This window comes from Micromys minutus (assembly GCF_963924665.1).
Source record: "Micromys minutus genome assembly, chromosome: 1".
Lineage (NCBI taxonomy): Eukaryota > Metazoa > Chordata > Mammalia > Rodentia > Muridae > Micromys > Micromys minutus.
Window position 1 is genome coordinate 253632096 of NC_137969.1, and position 18907 is coordinate 253651002.

At 56.0% G+C, this 18907-nt stretch overlaps 1 protein-coding gene across 2 annotated transcripts in view; it reads left to right on the plus strand.

Annotated features, from left to right (window-relative positions):
* Positions 1–720: 720 nt before the first annotated feature.
* The window catches only part of KIF26A (kinesin family member 26A), a 33858-nt gene continuing 15671 nt past the window's right edge, over positions 721–18907 (plus strand). For both annotated transcript variants that reach the window (XM_080931314.1, XM_080931315.1), the window contains exons 1-4: positions 721–819; positions 1134–1376; positions 10956–11381; positions 16944–17134. In XM_080931314.1, the coding sequence (XP_080787440.1) occupies positions 778–819; positions 1134–1376; positions 10956–11381; positions 16944–17134 (902 nt within the window). In that variant the 5' untranslated portion in view covers positions 721–777. The remainder of the gene's footprint in view (positions 820–1133; positions 1377–10955; positions 11382–16943; positions 17135–18907) is intronic.

Consider the following 18907-nt stretch of genomic DNA (forward strand, 5'->3'; position numbering starts at 1 on the left):
AGCCAGGCCGGCAGACAACAGGTCCGGCACACCCCCAGGGCCAGCCGCTTCGCTCCCTCCCATTTCCCAGGCGGCTCAGCGTGCAATCCACTTTCAGACCCAGGCGCGGCTGCAAGGACACTTCCAGACAGCTTGTAGCCGCTCACTGTAACTTCTTGAAACGCAGACCCTCAACCATGAGAGACAGTTGGAGCCAAAGCATGGTCAGACACACTCGAAGTGCTCTGGGTGTTCTGCGGAAGCCGTTGGCCGGGGTCCAGTCCCTTTCATTAACCCCCATCCCCCACACCGGCTTCCTTGCTGTGCGACCTTGGGCGAAAGCTTCAGTTTTCCCGCTCGCAAAGTGACGAGAGTGTTGGGTGCCTCCCAGGAGGCGCACTCCATCCTTGCTCAGGAGGGACAGAAGCGCATGCGCGCGCGTAACTTGGGTCTCGGCAGCCCCCACTGCCCCTCCCGCATCAGCACTCAACTAACAGGTTGGGGTCCTAGCAGTAGGCGGGGCCGCAAGGAGGAGCAGGACCCCCGCCCACTTGGCTCTGCATAGGGTGGGGGCGGCGCTCTAGCGTCCCGCCCCTTTCCCTCCCCCTACAAGCCTTGGCCCGCCCCAGCCCCCGCCCAGCCTGTCCCGGAGCAAGCCAGCCGCGTCCACGGCGTGCTCCGCCACTCGCCTGCTCTGCCAACTTCAGAGCAGCAGGCCTGGCCATGGGGGTGCCGCTGGGCCGGATCACGTAGCCACTGCCCCCCGAGAGCCAACGTATCCCTTCCTGCGTCCGTGCCATGGTCGGCCGCGGCGCCTCCTTGTGTGCGGTGCAGCCCGCGGTACGCAAGGCCCTGCTAGGAGCGGGCAGCCGGGCTCCGCTGGCACCGGGTTCAGAGCCCAGAACAACGAGGATGCTGGCGGGGTGTACGGCGCCCTCTAGGGGTGGGGCTTGGAGCGGAGCGGGACGGGGCCGCGAGCGTCCGGTTGGGGCTTCTTCGCCAGGGACCCCTGGCGTTGCATTCAGAGCCCTAACTTTTGTGCGAGCGTGGCTTTAGGGGCGTGAGCGACTGGGTATGGAGTCCGCCTCGTGGAGTCCCGCAGTGGCGCCGCACGAAGGCTTGGGCTTACTGTCCCATCTCCAACCCCCCCGCAGGTGGCTGAATGCAACCCGTCTCGAGAGCCCCCGCCGCTTGAGGTATCCCCGCGCAAGAGGCTGCCCGCCGGGCTCGACCAAGACCCATGCAGCAGCCGCCCTGCTCCGGAGGGTGCGGGGGCCAGCGCAGAGCAGGGCCACTCTGCCGGTGGTGGCGGGTGGTGCCGCCACTGCCACACGAAGCTCGTGGAGCTCAAACGACAAGCGTGGAAGTTGGTCAGCGGGCCCGGGACTCCCCTCCGGGTAAGTGACCCCTCTTCAGACCATACCTCAGACAAGGAAGAGCTGGAACTTGGGAATCTTCGGGGCTGGGGCTGAGGCTTGGAGCATGGTAGGCCCCCATGCCATAGTCTGCAAGAGTGTGTGCTGGTGCACCTCACCCTAGGAGGCCTGCTGCATGTTAGGGGGTTGGGTAAAATTTCTTTTTCCTAGCCACAGATGTCCCACAGCTGGAGCCAGTCTGTGTTTGGGAGGGATAGGAAAGGGGAAGACCAGGACTTCCCTCAGGGCAGAGCTTGTCTTGGTGTGGCACTTTGGGCATCTGAGCACTGGCATGCCTGTACAGAGAGAGCATAAAAGGTGAGAGTGGGCCCCTTTCTGCTGCTGTGGAGGGGACATCCTTCTCCCACACTTCCCCAATGTCTGTGTCCCGCCCTGGCTCTCTGCTTTTTGGGCCTAGGCCTTCCCTGCGGGTAATGGCTATTGAGCCTCAGGGTTTCCCAGGCTGCAGCATGGCTGGCAAGTGCTGGTGGGAGAGGAGTCTACTGGGCTTTCCGGCCAGTCTTGCAAGGCATGTAAAGAACGGGAGCATTGTTCCAAGGAACAATGGTCCCTGGAAGTGTGCAAGGCAGGGGTGTGGGGGTCTCCACAGGAAGCTGCTTCTGACCTTCAGCCTTGGTAAAGGAGTCCTTGGGAAGCGCCTGTAATCCCTATCCTGTCCAAATACCGCCCTCAGCGCCTTGCTGTGGTTAGGATGAGACCCTGGTTTCCTCTGGGTCAGGTCAGATATGGTGGATACCAATCAGGTGTGTCTGTTCTGGGCACCTCTCCAGGTCCCTTGGCTTGTCTGTGGTAGGGACGTTAAGAGCCTCTCAGAGCAGCTAGCTCTGTGGACCTGCATGGGATGTGACTGACCATGGGTATTGTTTGGCTTTTGCTAGTTGCAACCAGCCTTTGCTGAGCCCTGGATCTTAGAAAGCCTGGAGGATCCCAGAGAGGGCCCTTGGGGTGTGCTCCTGAGGCCCTTCAGGAAGCAAGCTGACCTAGGAGCCAAGTTGCCTCCTCTCTGGGTCTGTACTTTGCCTGTGCTGTGCCTGGCCCCAGGCTCACTGGTGGACAGACAGAGTCCTAGGAAAGGAAGCTGCCTTTCGTCACAGTAGTGGATTGGCGGGAGTTGGGAGCCATCGATGGAGTCTGTGGCTTTCTCCTTTCACACTGCTGTCCCAGCTCCAAGTTTCTGCGTGTGGCTTTTGATGTAAGCTGCTCCTCCGCCCCCCCAGTGAAGGTTTACTTGTCCTAAATGGGGTCTGTTGGGCAAACCAGTGTCCTGGCCAAGGCTTTGTGTGGCTTCAAACGTCTTACCTACTGTGTGTTTTGTCACACAAAGAGGCTTCAGTCTGTTCTGGTCATGCTATCTGACTGTGGGGTGCCGTGCTCAGGATAGGAAGGCATTGCTGTTCCTTTCTCTCTAGAAAGAGATCAAATGCCCTGAGGCACACGTGTTGTACCCAGAGCCCAGGATTTCAGTGGGTACCGCTGCTGTGTTGCCAGTGTGGGCTACAGGGAGCTGCGGCCAAGATGATGCTAAGAATTTAAGGTGGAGAGCTAGGATCGGGGTGGGGGGTGTTCCTACTTCTTCATTTTGGTTGTGGGAACAGGAACTCTCTCATGAGGACAGCACTTTACAGCTTGTAGGGAAGTCTACCTAAACCTTTTAAGGAAGGTTGAAGGGGGGGACCCTGGCCGGGTAGTTAGAATCCTGGGCTTGGGGACCATTGTCTAATTTCAGCATAAGAAGGAGGTGTGGGACCCAAGGAAGCAGCCTGATAGCATCCTGTGTCTGTGAAAAGCTTGTCTCCATTAACCTTCGGCCTCCCTTCCTTCTAGCAGACACTTACCCTCCTGGCAGGATCTCTCAGAGTTCTTGGTCTCTTCCTCGGTTACACTAGTCACCTGTCGCCTGCCTTCCCTGCACACAGGACAGAGGTGGGCTTAGGGTCATCCTCTTTCAGAGTCTTTGTGTAATTGTGGGTATTGGATGCTGTAATCGGAGCCCACCTGGTCATCTCCCCGCTGTGGTCCCTTTCTGGTATTTCTGTCTGTGAGATCCGTTTGGGGGTGTGTAGTATAGCACCTTCCACCAAGAGCCAAAGCCCAAGTCTGTCTTTCTTCTGCTGTCTGAGTCCCCAAGCCTCATCTTTCCTGTGTCTAGCCTACTATAGTGAAGGAAGTGCAAGGTTCCGGCAGACCCCTTCCTTCCCTCTCTCCCCATCCAGGGTACCACTTTCAAGCAGTAGCTTTGTCAGGGCAGGTGGATCAGCCACGTGTAAATGCTTGTTAAACAGCTGAATGGCTAGACTCTCCTCTCCTGCCTCATGCAGGTCACTCAGATGGCTTCTGGGCTGGATTCTGTCTGTGTGTCCCCTAAGGTGATAGCCCCAGAGGATGATAACCCTTCTCCCTTACAAAGGATGTCTTGCTGTTGCTCAGGGGTTATCTCAGATGATGCCCAAGTGTTAGTTACTCAGAGGTGGTGACTCCTCCCTGGGCCGTGACATTCTTTGGTTGTCAATACTGGAGCTGAATTGATGATTCCCCAGTGGGAAAATCATCGACTCTCATTAACTCTTGCAGGGCTCCTGATCACGGGGCAGGAGTTTGATCCTCCTGCCTCCCGAGGTCCTTGTTTCTTTACTGCAGCCTCTGCCCACATGAGTGGAGCTGTGCACAAGGCTGCCAAAGGCTAGATCTTTTGGTGCTGGTTCCTCTATGACTCCCGTTCCCATGGACCCTCTAGACGCACAGGAGCCAGTTCGTGAGGGTCAGGGCCTTGAGCCTTGCTGCCCTCCCTGTCTAGCCTTGGTGGCTTGGTATGTGCGCATTTCATTGACACCATTTGTGGGTGCGTTTTGTCACTTTCTCACTGGGAGCAAGCCTCTGGAAAGGCAGGGCATGCATGCTCTGGCTGCACAGGTCCCAGCTCTGATTGCATTGTGTTTCGTGGGGAGGTCAGACCGTGCTCTCCCACGATGGTTCTGGCCCCGGGTGATGTAAGACCGAGGCTGGTTCCTTTTCCTCTGATTCGGAAGTTTCTCCCTGGGATAGTTAGCGCCCCTCACCCTCAAGGTTGCCACCTTCCTTGATGTTTGGAGCTAGGCCCAGTATGTGCCCCGGGCCTTGCAGGGTGGGGCCCTGGCGTCAGCACTGTTTCCCAGCTGAGCCCAGGTGTCAGCTAGGGGAGGTGTGAGAGGGGTTGGAGCTCCCCCGGGGCTGGCTGGCTGGGGATGAGGTGACTCAGCAGGGAGGTGTCCTTTTCAGGGGCTAGACTGGTGGTGCTCAGAGATTTATGCTACTCTGGGGTCTAGGTGGGACCAGGAGGAGCCTAGTAGCCCCAGCCTTACCCTCCGGCTTCTGAAGTTCTTTGGATTGGCCTCTCTGTTTCTCTCAGTTTGTGGCAATGAATAGGTCTTTCTTACCTGTTTTGCTGGCCTGGGGTTTTCAGTATTGGGGTGCAGGGGGATACTTGAGGAAGGATTTAGGCTTAAGGGTGTGATTTTTTTTTCCCCTTTGAACTTCTGCTGGGGCAGTGTTGGAGTAGTTGTTTCGAATGCCTGGGATGCCTGGCACAAATATCCTGTCTTGAGGTAGACGTGTGTGTGCGCGCGTGCGTGTGTATGCATGTCTTCTGCCAGGACGGCTGACTGTCATACATGAAGCCTGGCGAGAACCGAGTGGTCAGTTAATCTCCAGGCGCTTTGAGTGGCTCAAACTGAAGGGACTTGCTATGGTTTGAAGTAGGATTTTCAAAACCTCCCTCTGGTGTCCCGGAAGGACTTTGTAGGTGGAAAAGGGGGTGGGAGGGAGGAGCTGGTTCTTGTCTTAAATTCATTGAAGGTCTAATTCTTATTTACTTTAACCTGCCAGGAAGCTCACAGTAGGTCTCCTAACTCCAGACAACCAACCTTGTGGTACTGTTGTTCTAAGGGAAGTGATGGTTCATAGTGGGTTCATTAGGCTGTGTATTAGTCACAAGGTTTTTAGTTTACATTGTTCCACAAGGTCTTTGTGCTCCAGAACCTGGGTGAGCTCGCCTTGGTCTAGCTTCGCTGTTTCATATCATGGGGAACTTGAACAGTGCAGGGCAGGTGGGTAAGACTGGCCTGGCCCTGTGGATTCTTGCTAGCAGCCAGGTGGGTGGTCTAGCCTCTGCCACTGCTGAGTTCAGTCTCTCCTTTCCCACTGGAGTGAGCAATGAGCAAGGGGAGCCTGCAGCAGGAACCAGAGGCCTCAGTTTACCCATCTGTTCCTACAAAGCCCAAAGAGGAGTGGACTCACCTTTGCTCCTGGTTTTGAACCCTTGCCTGGTCTCTCAGTAGTGGATGGATCTGCAGATAGATACACTGTATCCTCACAGACATCATCTTTCAGATGTGAACCTCTGTGGTCAGGAAGCCCAAGGCTGTCTGTTGGGAGAGGCCCCCAGCCTCATCTTGTTGCAGGCAGGTTTTGCAGGTCCCTGTGCTAGTGGATTGTTAGTCATGTGTAACCCAGGGCCAGGCCTGGTGTTGGCCACGTCCAGATTCAGATGGATGCTTCTGCCGACTGTTTGCTTGACCTCTGACTCCGGCAGCAGGGTCAGCCTGAGCTGTCTCCTGTTTCCGGGTGGAGCGTGCCACGCTGGACCTCGTGTTCAGGGGCCTGGACTGCTGGGTGGGCTCCCCCCCCCTGTTTTGTTGGCCCAGCTCTGTCTCCCGGCAGCCCAGCCTTGGGTTCCTTCCTGTCGGTTTCGTAGGCTCAGCTTGCGTGGAACTCCAGAGGCTGTCCTAAAGCCAACTCGGTGCTTTTGTTTTTAGTGCTATCCTTAGGCCTGTCTTGCTCTTGTCTGCCTCTCTCCCCACGTCTGCTCCCACAAGAGGAAGCATCCACAGGTCTGACTCCAGCTTTCTGTTCTCCAGACCCTGAAACCTGATCTGCACAGGCAGAGGGGGCTGGGCTTAAAGGGAGGCTGGAAGGGGTGAGGCCTGGGGGGTGGGGACCCTAGAGGCAGCTTCATTTGATTCTACTGCGAAGGCTGTGTGGCTTGAGGTGAATGCTTCAGTTTCTTTGTCAAGTGTCCGGTGTTGGATTCTGGATGACACCAGGGGCCTAGCCGGCCTGTCTGTAGGGTGATGGATGGGTAGGGGGAGAGTGGGTCCTGCCTGGCAGGTGATTGGTGTTGGACGATATGGGTTGGCATCTCTTATGGGATCAGGATTCCTCCTTTTCTATAGGTACCTTAAGACCTGGTGGGTACAAGCTGGAAGATAGAAAGGCCAGAGCACCCCAGATTCCTGGTACAGCAGGCTGGGACCAGCATGCTGCCTAAAGACCTCTGAGCATGCAGGCACCTAGTCCTCCTTTCTGGTGTGGCAAGAGAGGTCGTGGAAGCCTCCTGAGCAGAGTGCCAAGAGCCTAGAGGGCAGCTCTGGGCAGGCGAGGCCTGCAGTATCTGCCTATTACACTCAAACCTATCGGGAAGGCGCAGGTGTAAGCAGAGACTTGGCATCACAGCTATGACATGGGTATGTCTGGAGCTCAGACACAGGCAGACAGAGGTGGCAGACAGGTTTGGGAACCACCAGTAAGGTGGCAGCTCTTGGGGGTGTCATTCAGGCCCTGAGGCCATGGCTGGGGTTTGGATAGCTGTAGCCCAGGTCCAGCCAAGCAACCCCTGTTGGAGGGTGATAAAGGGTGGGGCCCGTCTGTGGCCACCTGCATGTGATGGTCTCCAGGACTCTGCCCAGGGACTGGATAGCAGGGGCCTACTTCAGATTATGCACATGTCCCTTTCCAGGTGAGTATCAGCTGCTTTGTGCTCAGCTGTCTCCAGAGGCATGAGCAAACCCCAGTGTGGTCCAGTTTGAGGAGGTTGTGTGCCCTAGCCTGGCAGTGTGAAACTTTTGCAGTCTCGGGATGCTTTGCCGCTTTGTGGTCCAGTGGAGGAAACCGAGGCACGTAGGGCTTTGTGCTTTGCCTAGTTGTGACTGTCACCTGTGCCATGGAATGAGGGCCCAGGACTCTGAGTCAGAGGGTAGCGCGTCTGCCCCTTTAGGTAGCCCTGATTAGCCACTGTGTCCCACAGCTGAGGCTCTTAGTGCCTCCCCAGGTCTCTAGCATCTTGTGGGGGTTCCCCGTGGAGAACAGGGTGGCTATTGAGGGGGAAGCTCTCAATGAGTGATTCTGTCCTGAGTCGTCCAGCTGGGCGTCTCCTGGCACAGGGCTGTGGGTGGCGTGCCGGTCAGTGCTGGGTGGGCTGGGCCTTTATGGAGGTGCCTGGTAGGGTGGGGTACTGGGACAGCCTGGGTGTGCTTGCCAGTTTCCAGGCTGGAAAGTTGAGCCCTGGACCCATCCTGCCAGGCTGCACGAGACATAGGAATGTCCTCAACAGCAGGCCACTGAGAGTCCCTTCCTGGACCTGTTGTCAACTCCGGAAACAGTTGCTATGCAAGGGTCATAGCCCAGAATGCTTTGTTTGGGAAGGAAGGGAGGTTGAGGTAGTCACAGGTTGCTTGTGTGGTGGTGCAGTGGGCCATTCCAGGGTGTCAGGAGTGTCGGCATTTCAGGCCTAGCCTTCACTGGCCCTGCATGGGTGCTGGGATCCCCTTTGTGGAAATGGATAATTGTCAGGGCCCAGGGAGGGCTTGCGCTTGCCCTGACCTCTGGGTGAAGCTTGACCAGCCCTGAAGCCAGGACACACGTCTTTCATTCTGAGATAAAATAAAAAGATTACTTAAAGCAACTTGCAGACCCCAGAAACAAAATTAAAAAAGAAACAAACTAAAAAAAAAAAAAAACAACCAAAAACGAAACGTCATCATTTTTAAACGGGAGGCTCCCTAAAACCCACCGCGTGATGGGTGGGTTGTGCACAGTGCTAAATTGAATCAAATTAAGAAAAATACTTTTTCCCAAGCACAAGTAAAATATCTGTTTAATTAGATCATAAAGCGGAAATTAAAAGTAATATTTTGCAATGGAGTAATTACTGTCTATCTGAAAGCTATGGGTTTCAGAAGTAACAGGCCCAATGGCTGGAGACTCTGAGCTAAAATCCTGAACCTGGGCTAGGTAGGACCCCTGGGGGACTGGGCTCCTGGACACTGAGCTGCAGGGGTGGCTGGGAAAGGAAGCCTGGTCCTGACAGTTCCTCCTGGGTTCCCCCTCCACCCCTACTGTGTGCTGAGCTCCTTAACAGCTAGAGGAAGTTCCAACAAGCGGGGGTTTGCTGGTGGCTGAGGGGGCCAGGGCAGGGGAATCTGGTGCTTTGCCACAAGACCTTTGTCCATCTGAGTGAAGGCCTTGCTGGAACCTGGTGTGTGTGTGTGTGTGTGTGTGTGTGTGTGTGTGTGTCTGTCTGTCTGTCTGTCTGTCTGTCTGTCCTCTCCTTGGAGCCTTGACTGTACTATGGGAAGCTCAGCTCTGTTCAATCTCCCAAAGACAAGGTCTTAGGCCTCTCCTGAGTGGGCCGTGGTTCTGAAGGACCCAGTCCCATGGCCACTCTCTGTGGGCCTCAGCACTGTGGTTATGGTCCCCATGCCCCACCCCAAGTGCAACATAGTGTGTTTGAGCCTAAGGTAGCCTAAGGTCTTAGCATCCCCCCAACCCCTAACATGGGTAGTGGTGATAAGGGGACCAAAAACACTGAATTGGGTGCTTATACAAAAGAGGTGCTTGGCTACCCAACCTGGGACTTGGCCAAGGGCTCTGGCCCACTAGGAGCTTATGCAGCAGAGGGGGTGCAAGGCAGCTGTTGGGAGGAAGGCCCCTTGTCTGAGAAGCCTGGTGCCGACTGCATAGCAGAGCAAATGACTTTTGGCCACCTTCTCAGTGGGGACCTGAACATGGTGGTCCACTTCCTCTCCCTCTTGGTTCCTGTCAGAATGACCTCTTCTGCTCTTCGCTGTGTGGGTGGGGCTAGTGGGCTCTCCTCCCCTCTGCCCAATCTACAGGCTTTGCTTTCATCCTCGCCTCCTGCTGTGGCCCCTAAGGCCGGCAGAGGCCTCCAGGCCTGTTCAGAGGGCCCAGAACAAAGGGTAGCTGGGTCTGGACTCTAGCCTGGAGCTTTTCAAGCTGAGCTAATGGCTGCACCAGGCCACACTTCCTTCCCTTTGCAGCCTCCTGCCGAGTGGAAAATTAGCAGGAGAGCCAGACTGGAAACAGGCCAGCCTGCCCTCGACCCGCGGTGGGTCCGGGTCATTGGCTGGGATCACTCCACCCCAACCTCCACCCCTGTGTCATCTCTGGGGATCTCTCTTGTCCTACAAGGCCCCCTTGTATGCTTGAGCCTGGTGAATTCCAGGGGCATCAGCTAATGGGAACCTGACCGGCCAGCCGGGCATTTCTCAGCCTGGAAACCATCCAGAATTTACCGAGTAGCCCATAAATCAGGCAGCAGCCACGACACTGATCTACCTTGGGTTCTGGGTGGAAAGGGGGCCAAGGAAGAAAAACCTTAGTCATGATAGGCCTCTTGCCTCTCACCATATTGGCTGCTTTGGCCACAGCCTTCACTGCTTTGAGCACTGTGAGCACAGCCCCTGGGCACGCTGAGGAAACATGCACTTCTGGAATAAATAAGACACTTTTGTGGGACGACTGGCCTCAGCCTTCTAGTCTGAGAAATGGGTATATCTGCGGGAGGCTGCTGTGTTGGAGTCAGGCATTGTGAGAAGACCCTCAGAACCTGTATGGTCAGCTTAGCGTATGGAACTGGCTGAAACCGGGCAGAAAGAGACCACGGCTGGAGCTGGTGGAATGGACCTCTGAGAAATGATTCTGGGCTCTCCTCAGGGTGGTGGCTGTAGCTGTGTTTCTCTAAGGACTGTACTCTTTGGGCCTGGATCAGGATGGCTGTTTTCTTCTAGTTAGGTCACTCTGAGCCCAGCCCAGCCTCAGTGTCTCTGTGGGAGATGTGCTCCCACACAGGGTGTATGTCCCTTCTGGAAGACACTGTCTTTCCAGGGAGGTGTTCTCCCTCTGGGTGGGAAACTTATCCTCCTGACCTGCAGTCTGCTTTGAGGGTCCTCTTCTTGTCCTGCTCGGGACAGTGTCTCTGGGCACCCATTGCTCAGGACAATGAGCCAGGTATGCCATCCCTGCTGCTTTCAGGGTTAGAAATGGCCACACTCACTCGGGGCACTCGGCCAAGAGACCCATCCATGCTTGTACCCTGTCAATGTGCTCTCAGCCTCTACCAACAGGAATGGGGTCTCTGCCCCATGAGAGAAAAGCAGGGGAAAGGGAGCCTGGAGGCCGCTTCCGGCCAGCCTCCTCCCAGGTCCTGGACCGGTGCTTTTCCCCACTAGCTGGTTGTCAGGGAGCTACAACCGCGTCTTGTTAGCCGTAAACCAGCATGGTTAATGATGGTGGGGAGGTGGGTGGCTGTCAAGGGCTCAGGGAACCTTGCTATTAACTCTGATAATTATCTTCCTGCTGGGCTCATGTGGATGAAACTGTTTGGGCCATAATAATGTTGTGGATAGTGTCGCTCTGGCTACAACGTGAGCTGGGGTGATGGGCTCCCTGTGTACCTGAGCACTGATGGCTGTCCCTTGCTGTCCCCAGGACCCTTGCCTCTCTACTTTGCTGCTTGACAAGCTCCCGGCATCTGGGGTTCAGCCAGCATGCCGTTCTGACGCTGAGAACCGCTGTGACGTTTGCACCACGCATCTGCACCAGCTCACACGTGAAGCTCTGCGCCTCTTACAGACCCCTGCCAGCCACGAGGACCCTGATGCTTCCCGAGGAGGCCTTGTGGCTCCCAGCCCTAGGGACTCACCCGGACCAGGGGGCCTCATGGGGAGGCAGCCCCCTGTGGGACCTGACAGGAGGAAGGCAACAGCTTGGCCACCTGGCCCCAGTGTCCAGGTGTCTGTGGCACCAGCAGGCCTCGGGGGAGCATTGAGCACAGTCACTATTCAGGCCCAGCAGTGCCTGGAGGGTGTGTGGAGCCTCTCAAGGGTCAACAGCTTCTTGCCACCCACTTGTCTGGTGAGTGATCTGGGTAGGTGGGCTACTAGGTCCCAACTGACTCCCTTTTAGGCTCCCGACCACATCTGGGTGCCCTGTACCATGGTATTGGCGGGGCCTACTGCAAGCCTAGGGGTGTCAGGGATGCTTTTGGCTAACTTTCCTTCTTAGATCTCCTGTGGTGCTGTGGGCTCATGGAAGAACCAAGGATTCCTGGGATGAGTTTTGTCTGGTCTTGGGTTTTAGCGAAGACATCATCCTTTGAGAAGCTACTATGGCAGGTTGTCCCCAGAGGCACAACTTCGGTGACATAGACTTGCCCCGTGGACAGAAGACAGAGCCTGGAGTATACACAGCGAGGTTCCCAGATGTTTAGGTTGAAGGCCTGGCGCCCCTTAATCCATCTCTGAAGTCCCTGGCCAGGAGTAGTTTTCTGGGACATAGTCTACATGCACCTTGTCATGTCTCTTGCAGTCTCTCCAACATCCCGTGTCCCCCGTTTTCCACCTGGTTCAGGGAGTCCCAGGGTGGAGGCTGAGAGAGTCGCGTTATTGGCCTAGATGTTCCCTCAGTACAGATTATCTATGACTGGACCCTGGGAGGGCCTGACACCACCAGGGCCCAACCAGAACTCTGCAGGAGCCCTGCTCGATGTAGCCCCTTCTCCAGGGGCACCGTGCTGAGGGCATAGACACCTGCTTGTTGAGGACTTAGTCTGAGGGCCCACAGTGCCCAGCAGGAGGGCAATGTACTTTGGACCGTTGGTGACCTTAGTGGGAAGAATCCTCTAGGTAGAGAAGGTATACATAAATCTCCCAGGATTGAGGCACTGATGGCTTACAGGAGAAGAGGCAAGATAGGGGGACATGAAGCTGGGCAGGGACAGACTGTTGTCGATCATGTGTTGTGGCTACATGGAATAGCGTTCCCCCACCTCCCACCCCATCCCCCAACACCCTAGTTCTCCCTGGAGCGCCGGCAGCGGAGGATCCTGTAGGTGTTACCAAGCTCCCTGCTTCTGAGGTAGAGTTTCAGGTGTGCGCTCCAGGCACACAGTAGCTAGCTCTGCAGGTTTGGGGAGTTGGCAAAGTCCCTGAGGTGGGCTGGTCAGCTCTCACCCTTGGTCTGTGTGTTCCGTGGCATTTCAAGGAGATGGGCAGAGGTGCGCAGAGCCTCCAGAGCCACTGGGCAGTGTTGACATAAGCTCCCATGTGAGGAAGGCTTCTCCCATTGTCTTGACTGCGGTTCGACTTACTGGCTGGACTTTGCTCTTGGATGTGGGCTGTGCTGGGAATTTGGCCCCAGCTGGAGCTTGTCCCTGGGCTTTGTTGAGGGGCTCATCTTTCGAGGCCATCTGTCCTTGGGGTTGGAGTACCGTGCTGATCACTCTGCCCTTACCATACTGAAGGGAGGCCAGCTTCCTGAGGAGCGGGGAACAGAACCCAGGGGTGGGGTGCAGATACCCCTGACTGTTCAGGTGAATGAAATAATTCCTGGAGGAGGTGACATTGAGCTGGACCCTAAAAGAAGCCCAAGGTGATGTGTTCAGACCTAAGACACTAGCCCAAAGGGGTATGGGTGGCCCCACTGACTGACTGGCCATGCCCGTAGGTCTGTGCAGACATCGAGCAAGGCTCATGTTGATGGTCTTCACGCTTTGGTGTGGTGATGGGGGAGGGTGCCGGGACGGTCAGGCATTGGCAAGCCTGACCATGGCCTATGTGCCATAAAACGTGGACATTTAAAGGCCCTTGGTTCTCATTTTACGTGCACATTGATTGTGTTTTTGGGGGGGAGGTGGGAATGGATTTATAATTAGAGAACAGTCCTGGCAATCAATAGGGAGATTATTAGAACCATAAATAGAACTTTAGGCTGCAGATGAGGCAATGTCCCTTGAAGCAGGGTGTTGATCACCGATGATCAAGTACACCTGCCTGGCATTCGGCTATTAAACACTTCTGGAGAGATGGGTTGTGAAGCTGTCACAAATGGCCGGGGCCTGGTGGGGCCGATTAGGTGGATTGGTTCCCACAGGTGGTTCAGACAGCTTGGCCCCCACCGTTCCTGGACGAGGATCGGAGGGCCAGGGAAGTGGTTGACTCAGGTAGGAGAGTTGGTCCTTAGAGGGGATGGTGTGACCTTTGACTCCCAGCGCCCTCTGGAGCAAGGCCTGGAACTTTCTAGGTGCTGAATGTGTGGCCCTGCATCTGGGTTTCACTGTGGTCCAGTTGCCCTCACGGCCCTGAGTTTTAGTGGGTCGAGAAGCCGTTGGTCTACACAGTTTTACTTAACCCAAGCCAGAGCCACATCTCGTTTGGGTTTGGAGGGAGCATCTCCCTTGGAGGAGATTGCCATGACAGGCATGCTCCGGGGCATACATACATCAGGTGACATAAATCTGCCCCATGGATGGGTGACAGAGCCTGGAGTTCACGGTGACACTGGCATGTATAGGTGGAAGCATGTCCTCTGAACCTCCCCTCCCCCCAGTCAACCCTGTGAGGGCCTGGCTGTCCTTGCTCAGCGAAAGGTCCTTTCCCTATTGTGCTGTGGAGCGTCCATTGCTCTGGTGCTCCCGGGGAGATTGTCTCCACCAGTCTCTCTAGAACCGTGATTGTCAACCTGTGCATCATGACCCTTTGGAGGGCCAAAGGACTCTTTCATAGGGGTTGCCTGGGACCACTCCATATCAGATATTTTACATTACAATTCCTAACAGTAGCAGAGTTACAGTTCTCAAGTAGCAACAAAATTAATTTTATGGTTGGGGGTCATAACATGAGGAGCTGGATTAAAGGGTCAGCTGTAAGGTTGAGAACCACTGATTTAGACAGCCAGGCACCTCCCATGACAGAAGAGGAGTGTGTCCTCATATGTCATCTCCCCAACGCCAGCTTGTGGCATGTCCCACGATCAGAAGCCCCTCCCCGAGGAGGTCAAGAAACCTGTTCTCATCTTGTTAGCAGACAGGACTGGACCTCCCGACCCCTTGGTTGGTTTGAGATGGCACAGCTGATATCAGAGGGGCCTCAAGGAACCAGGGCTCCCCACTGTGTGGTGGTTGGGTGGCACTGTCCTGGGAGTGGCTGCTTGCTTCCCACTCGGAGCTGTGCCGAGAGTCTGCTGCCTGCCGTTCATAGAGACCTTAGGTGTTGGAGGTGGAGAACCAAACCCCCTCTGAGCTGTAGCCTTGTGTCGATGGAATCTTCCTAACTTGTTGGCCCTGGCCAGGCCTCAGTTTACCCACCCATGTAATGGGGGTTGGTGAGAAGGCCTCATCTTCCGTGTGAAGCCCCAGTGAATCTGCTTCTGTCACGTGGGTGGGGACAATGCATGGAAGGTTCAGGACTGCCCATCTTACGCCGGGCCCTGGAGGCCTCTGGGTATCGAGGTCCGAGGGGAGGAGCAGGCAAGCAGGAATGAGGATGTACCATTCTCTATGGGATGCTAATCCCCCCCCCTTAGGTCTGCACACTTACCTCACACATAGCCCTGGGCCCCTGGGCTACTTCTCATCCCTCACGGGAGCAGCTGACAGGGTTTTGATGGGGGAGGGAATCCTAGAGGGCTGCTGAGGTGGGCTAGTCTGTGTTTCTTCAACTGGGTTCCACAGAGACCGGCGGACATTGGGTGAGCCCGCTTAGGTTCTGCGGGGTTTCTCCTCCATGTGGGTACCCCCAGGCTGTGATGGGAGTCAGGGCTCTGTAGCTTCCTCTGCCAGGGCTGCCTCACGCTCTCCTCTCTCCACGCTTCTCCTTCGTTGCTGCCCTGTGCCTCCATCACACTTTCTGTTTGGCCACCCACCTACATCCTCCCCATGTCGTGGTCCCTCTCCCTCGCCCGCCCGCCCACACCACCGCTGCTCCGCACTCGCTCTGGGACGGCTTCTTTTGGCATGTGCAGTCTCTGCTTCTGGCAGGAACTGGCAGTGTCTGTCCTGATGGACGGAGCTGTGTCGTGGCAGCTGGTGGGACGGTGGAACCAAGTCACGTGCGGGACTCCTGAGACAGGTCAGTGTGGGGAGGACCGGCCGCTCAGTGGAGATGCCCCGGGATGGCTGGGCCTACTGGAGTGGGTGGAAGGCCATGTTGGGGATGGGCAGCAGCTCTGGCCCCCTGCTGTGGGACCCTGGGTCCGGCACAGCCACCACAGACTCCCGAGCTAACTCTAGGTTAGCTGTGGGCTGGACACCCCTCCTCCCCAAGGCTGACCCTGGGCTCTGGCTGCTGTGTCCAGTAGATGCTCAGCCAAATCAAGCTCTGCTCCAAAGGACTCAGACCACACTGATGATCAGCCTTATAGTTCTACACATTAACTGTTTTCTATGCCACTCTCCCCGACTAAGCGGTTCAGCCTTTCATAGGAAGACCTAGTGATTCAAAAGGGATTCACGCTGTGGTGAGGGAGTGGCTCGGAGCAGAGGGCTGGCCAGGCTGGGTTCGGAGGCATGTCTAAGACTGTTGTCCTGTACACTGTACATACACCTGTGGGCGTGTAGCTTACAGGTGTCTGGCAAGCTATTCCAGGTTTGCCCTTTTTAGCTGTGGACCTTTCATGTCCTGAGGAACTGGGTACTGCCAGGGACTAGGATGGTGCTGCTTGAGATGAGCTTGGTACTTTCGCAGGCAGAGAGTCTGTTCCATCTCCTGACTGGGATTTAGAAGCTGGGGTCCTTCAGGGGCTGAGCAAGGTGAAACATTTGCCGAGAGGAGGGTAACTGCCCTGCATTGGTAAGGTCTCTGGGTACGAGGTGGCTTATTCTACAGAAGTACCACAAATGGTCTCCAGGTTACATCCTTGAGAGAGCCCGGGAAAACAGAGCTCATTCTAGGGTCACCAGGCCTCTGCCCTCTCAGTCTGGGGAGCCCAGCCTTCTGTCATCTGGGACACAGGCCATATTGGCTGAGTGGAGAGGGTATTTTGGAGTTTGAGGAGCCTGGGGCTTTCCAGGAAGAGACCAGCTGCCTGTCCTTACTCTGCTAGGGCTTGAGTCGCCTCTGCCCCCAGAGCCTGAGGGGCAGGTAAGCATCATGTGAAAGCTGTCCTGGGAACATTTAATTATCTGTGCACCATGCTGAGGCCTCTCCCTTTCTAGAATTTATTTTAGCTAATTAGTTGGAAATGCCAGAGTTGTATTTCAGTAGAGTGTCGTTCGTTATCACATGGGGGGCAATTAGCGTTCATGCCAAATGTTTATGTGGTGACTTGTATAATTGTACCTCTGGGTGCTCCCGAATGGCCCCAGGGTGAGGGGCAGAGGTCTGTCTGCCTGACCTCTGTGGTCACTTCAGGACTTGAGAAAGGCTGTAGGGTCAGCCCCAGGTAGGGTCTGCATTTTCCTCCATGGCTGGGGTAGACCTGTCAAGACCAGACCTGAGCTGGGGACATGAGTCCTTGGGTACCAGACCTTTTGTGCAGGGCTTCAGTCTTCTGGCTATGATTTCCAGTCACATAGGCAGGATTTTGCAAGTTAGGGGTGTGTGTGTGTAGGGGGGTGCCTAAGGGTAAGTGAGAGTACTCAGCCTGGGGTGATAGGTCTGTCACCTGCCTGTTCCTTATGTGGATTTTTCCTTCCTCCAGGCTGAGGCTGCTGTAGCTGCTGTGGCTGTGGCGGACACTGTCCGAGACTGTCCCCCAACAGCAGGCCCTGATCGCATGTCTAAGGCGTGGGGCCGAGGGGCAGCATGCACTACAGCCCTGGTTACCCCAGCCCCAGGCACCTCAGCAGGGGGTTCCACAGGCCCATCGGCAGCGGCTTCTTTCTTTATAAGGTAGGTCCTCTGGGGTCACACAAGGTGCACTGTGTTGTTGAGAAGTGGAGGCCTTGATTTCTTGGTCCTTAGGAGGAGGAACTGAGGCTCCATTGGTGGAAGACTGGGGCCTGCAAGGGTCCTGGCTGGTTACCTGTCGAGGGCCTAGAGGTGGATGGAGGTGATGGGGCTGTGGTTTGAAAGACCCCTTCCCTCCAGGATGCTTAGCTTAGGGTGTAGGATGGTGTGGTTGTGGTGGGCCGGTTAGAGGGAGGAAGTACTTCAGGATGGGAGGTGGGGACAGGACACCCTCTTTCTGAGTATGGCCAGCGGGGATCCAGCATGGGAGGGGAGCCTGGCCAGCGGATGGGGGAGAGCCTGGCCAGGGCATGGGTTTCTTTGGCCCAAGGCAAAGCCTTTGGTTCTGCAGACCCAAGGCTGGAGTCCTACCCTCACCCAGCGCCTGAGGGAACGGGGATTACAGGATGTAATCGCCATAATGAGAGGTAATGGCAGCCAGCTGGGGGTCACTGTCCCATTAACAGCCCGAATGGGCGCTGATAAGCTTGTTGTATCATGCTGGGCAGTGTGCAGGGGCTGTCTTATCAGCCCTGGTCCGGGGGGACTTGAGGGCCTGATGGGGGGCGTGACGGGGCATGTGATTAGGGCATTGTCAGGGCCGCTTGATGAATGCTGCGTGCAGCGCAGCACGTCCTCCTGTGACTGATGCTGCCTCAGCAACCAGCCCAGTCAGATGCAGAGAACCTGGCTAGCCCTTCCAGACGGGGACAGCCTGCCTGGGAGCCTCTCGTATGCCAGCAGCCTTCATGGTGGTGTCTAGAGGGCTGGGCATGAAGGTCAGATAGCTAGCCATGTCCTTAGCTTGCTCAGCTCTGATTTGAAGGATTTGCTTTGAGGATTTGGTGGCCCACGGGGCAGCTGCACTCCTGGCATGGTACTTGGTAGGAGGTTTCAGAACGCTCAGATCTATTGAAAAGTGTCTACATAGCCATTGGTCCTGAGTCTGGGTACCACCCAGCACTCTGATTCTGAGGCCCCTGGTGCCTGAAGGGTCTTGACACAGCGTGTGTGGTGTGTGTGGCCCCTCCCACCGGCTCATTAGGCACACTGGGGGGCAGCAGGCAGCAGCTGCTGGCCGCCTTTTGTCTTATCCCAGGCTATGGAGGTTCCTCTGCCTGAGCAACTCTGACCTTGGAAAGTTACCATAGAAACAAAGAAACAAGTGGACTTGGTTGGGGGCTGGAGGCTGGTTTCCCAAGGCGTGGGGTGTGTGTGTGTGTGTGTGTGTGTGTGTGTGTGTGTGTGTGTGTGCATATGGGGGTGGTGTGGGAGTCAATCTGATTATCAGTGGCTTCCTGACTTGTGGTGTGTGTGTGTGTGTGTGTGTGCGCGTGCATATGGGGGTGGTGTGGGAGTCAATCTGATTATCAGTGGCTTCCTGACTTGTGGTGTGTGTGTGTGTGCGTGCATATGGGGGTGGTGTGGGAGTCAATCTGATTATCAGTGGCTTCCTGACTTGTGATGTGTGGCCTCTTGAGGTTTAGCTGAGGTGTTTCTGCAGGTAGTGTCCAGTAGGCCCGAGATTGCTACTGGGAGGCTCTGCTCACCCCAATGAGCTTTGAAACTTTGTAACCACTGCCTGGCTTTGTTGGGGAGAGGCATGGAGTCGGAGAGGGGCTTGCCCAGAGTGTACCAGGAGTAGGACTTGGGCCTCATCCCATAGCTCATACTGAGCAGGTACTGTGTTCTTGCCTTCACCCTCTGGAGTGGAGT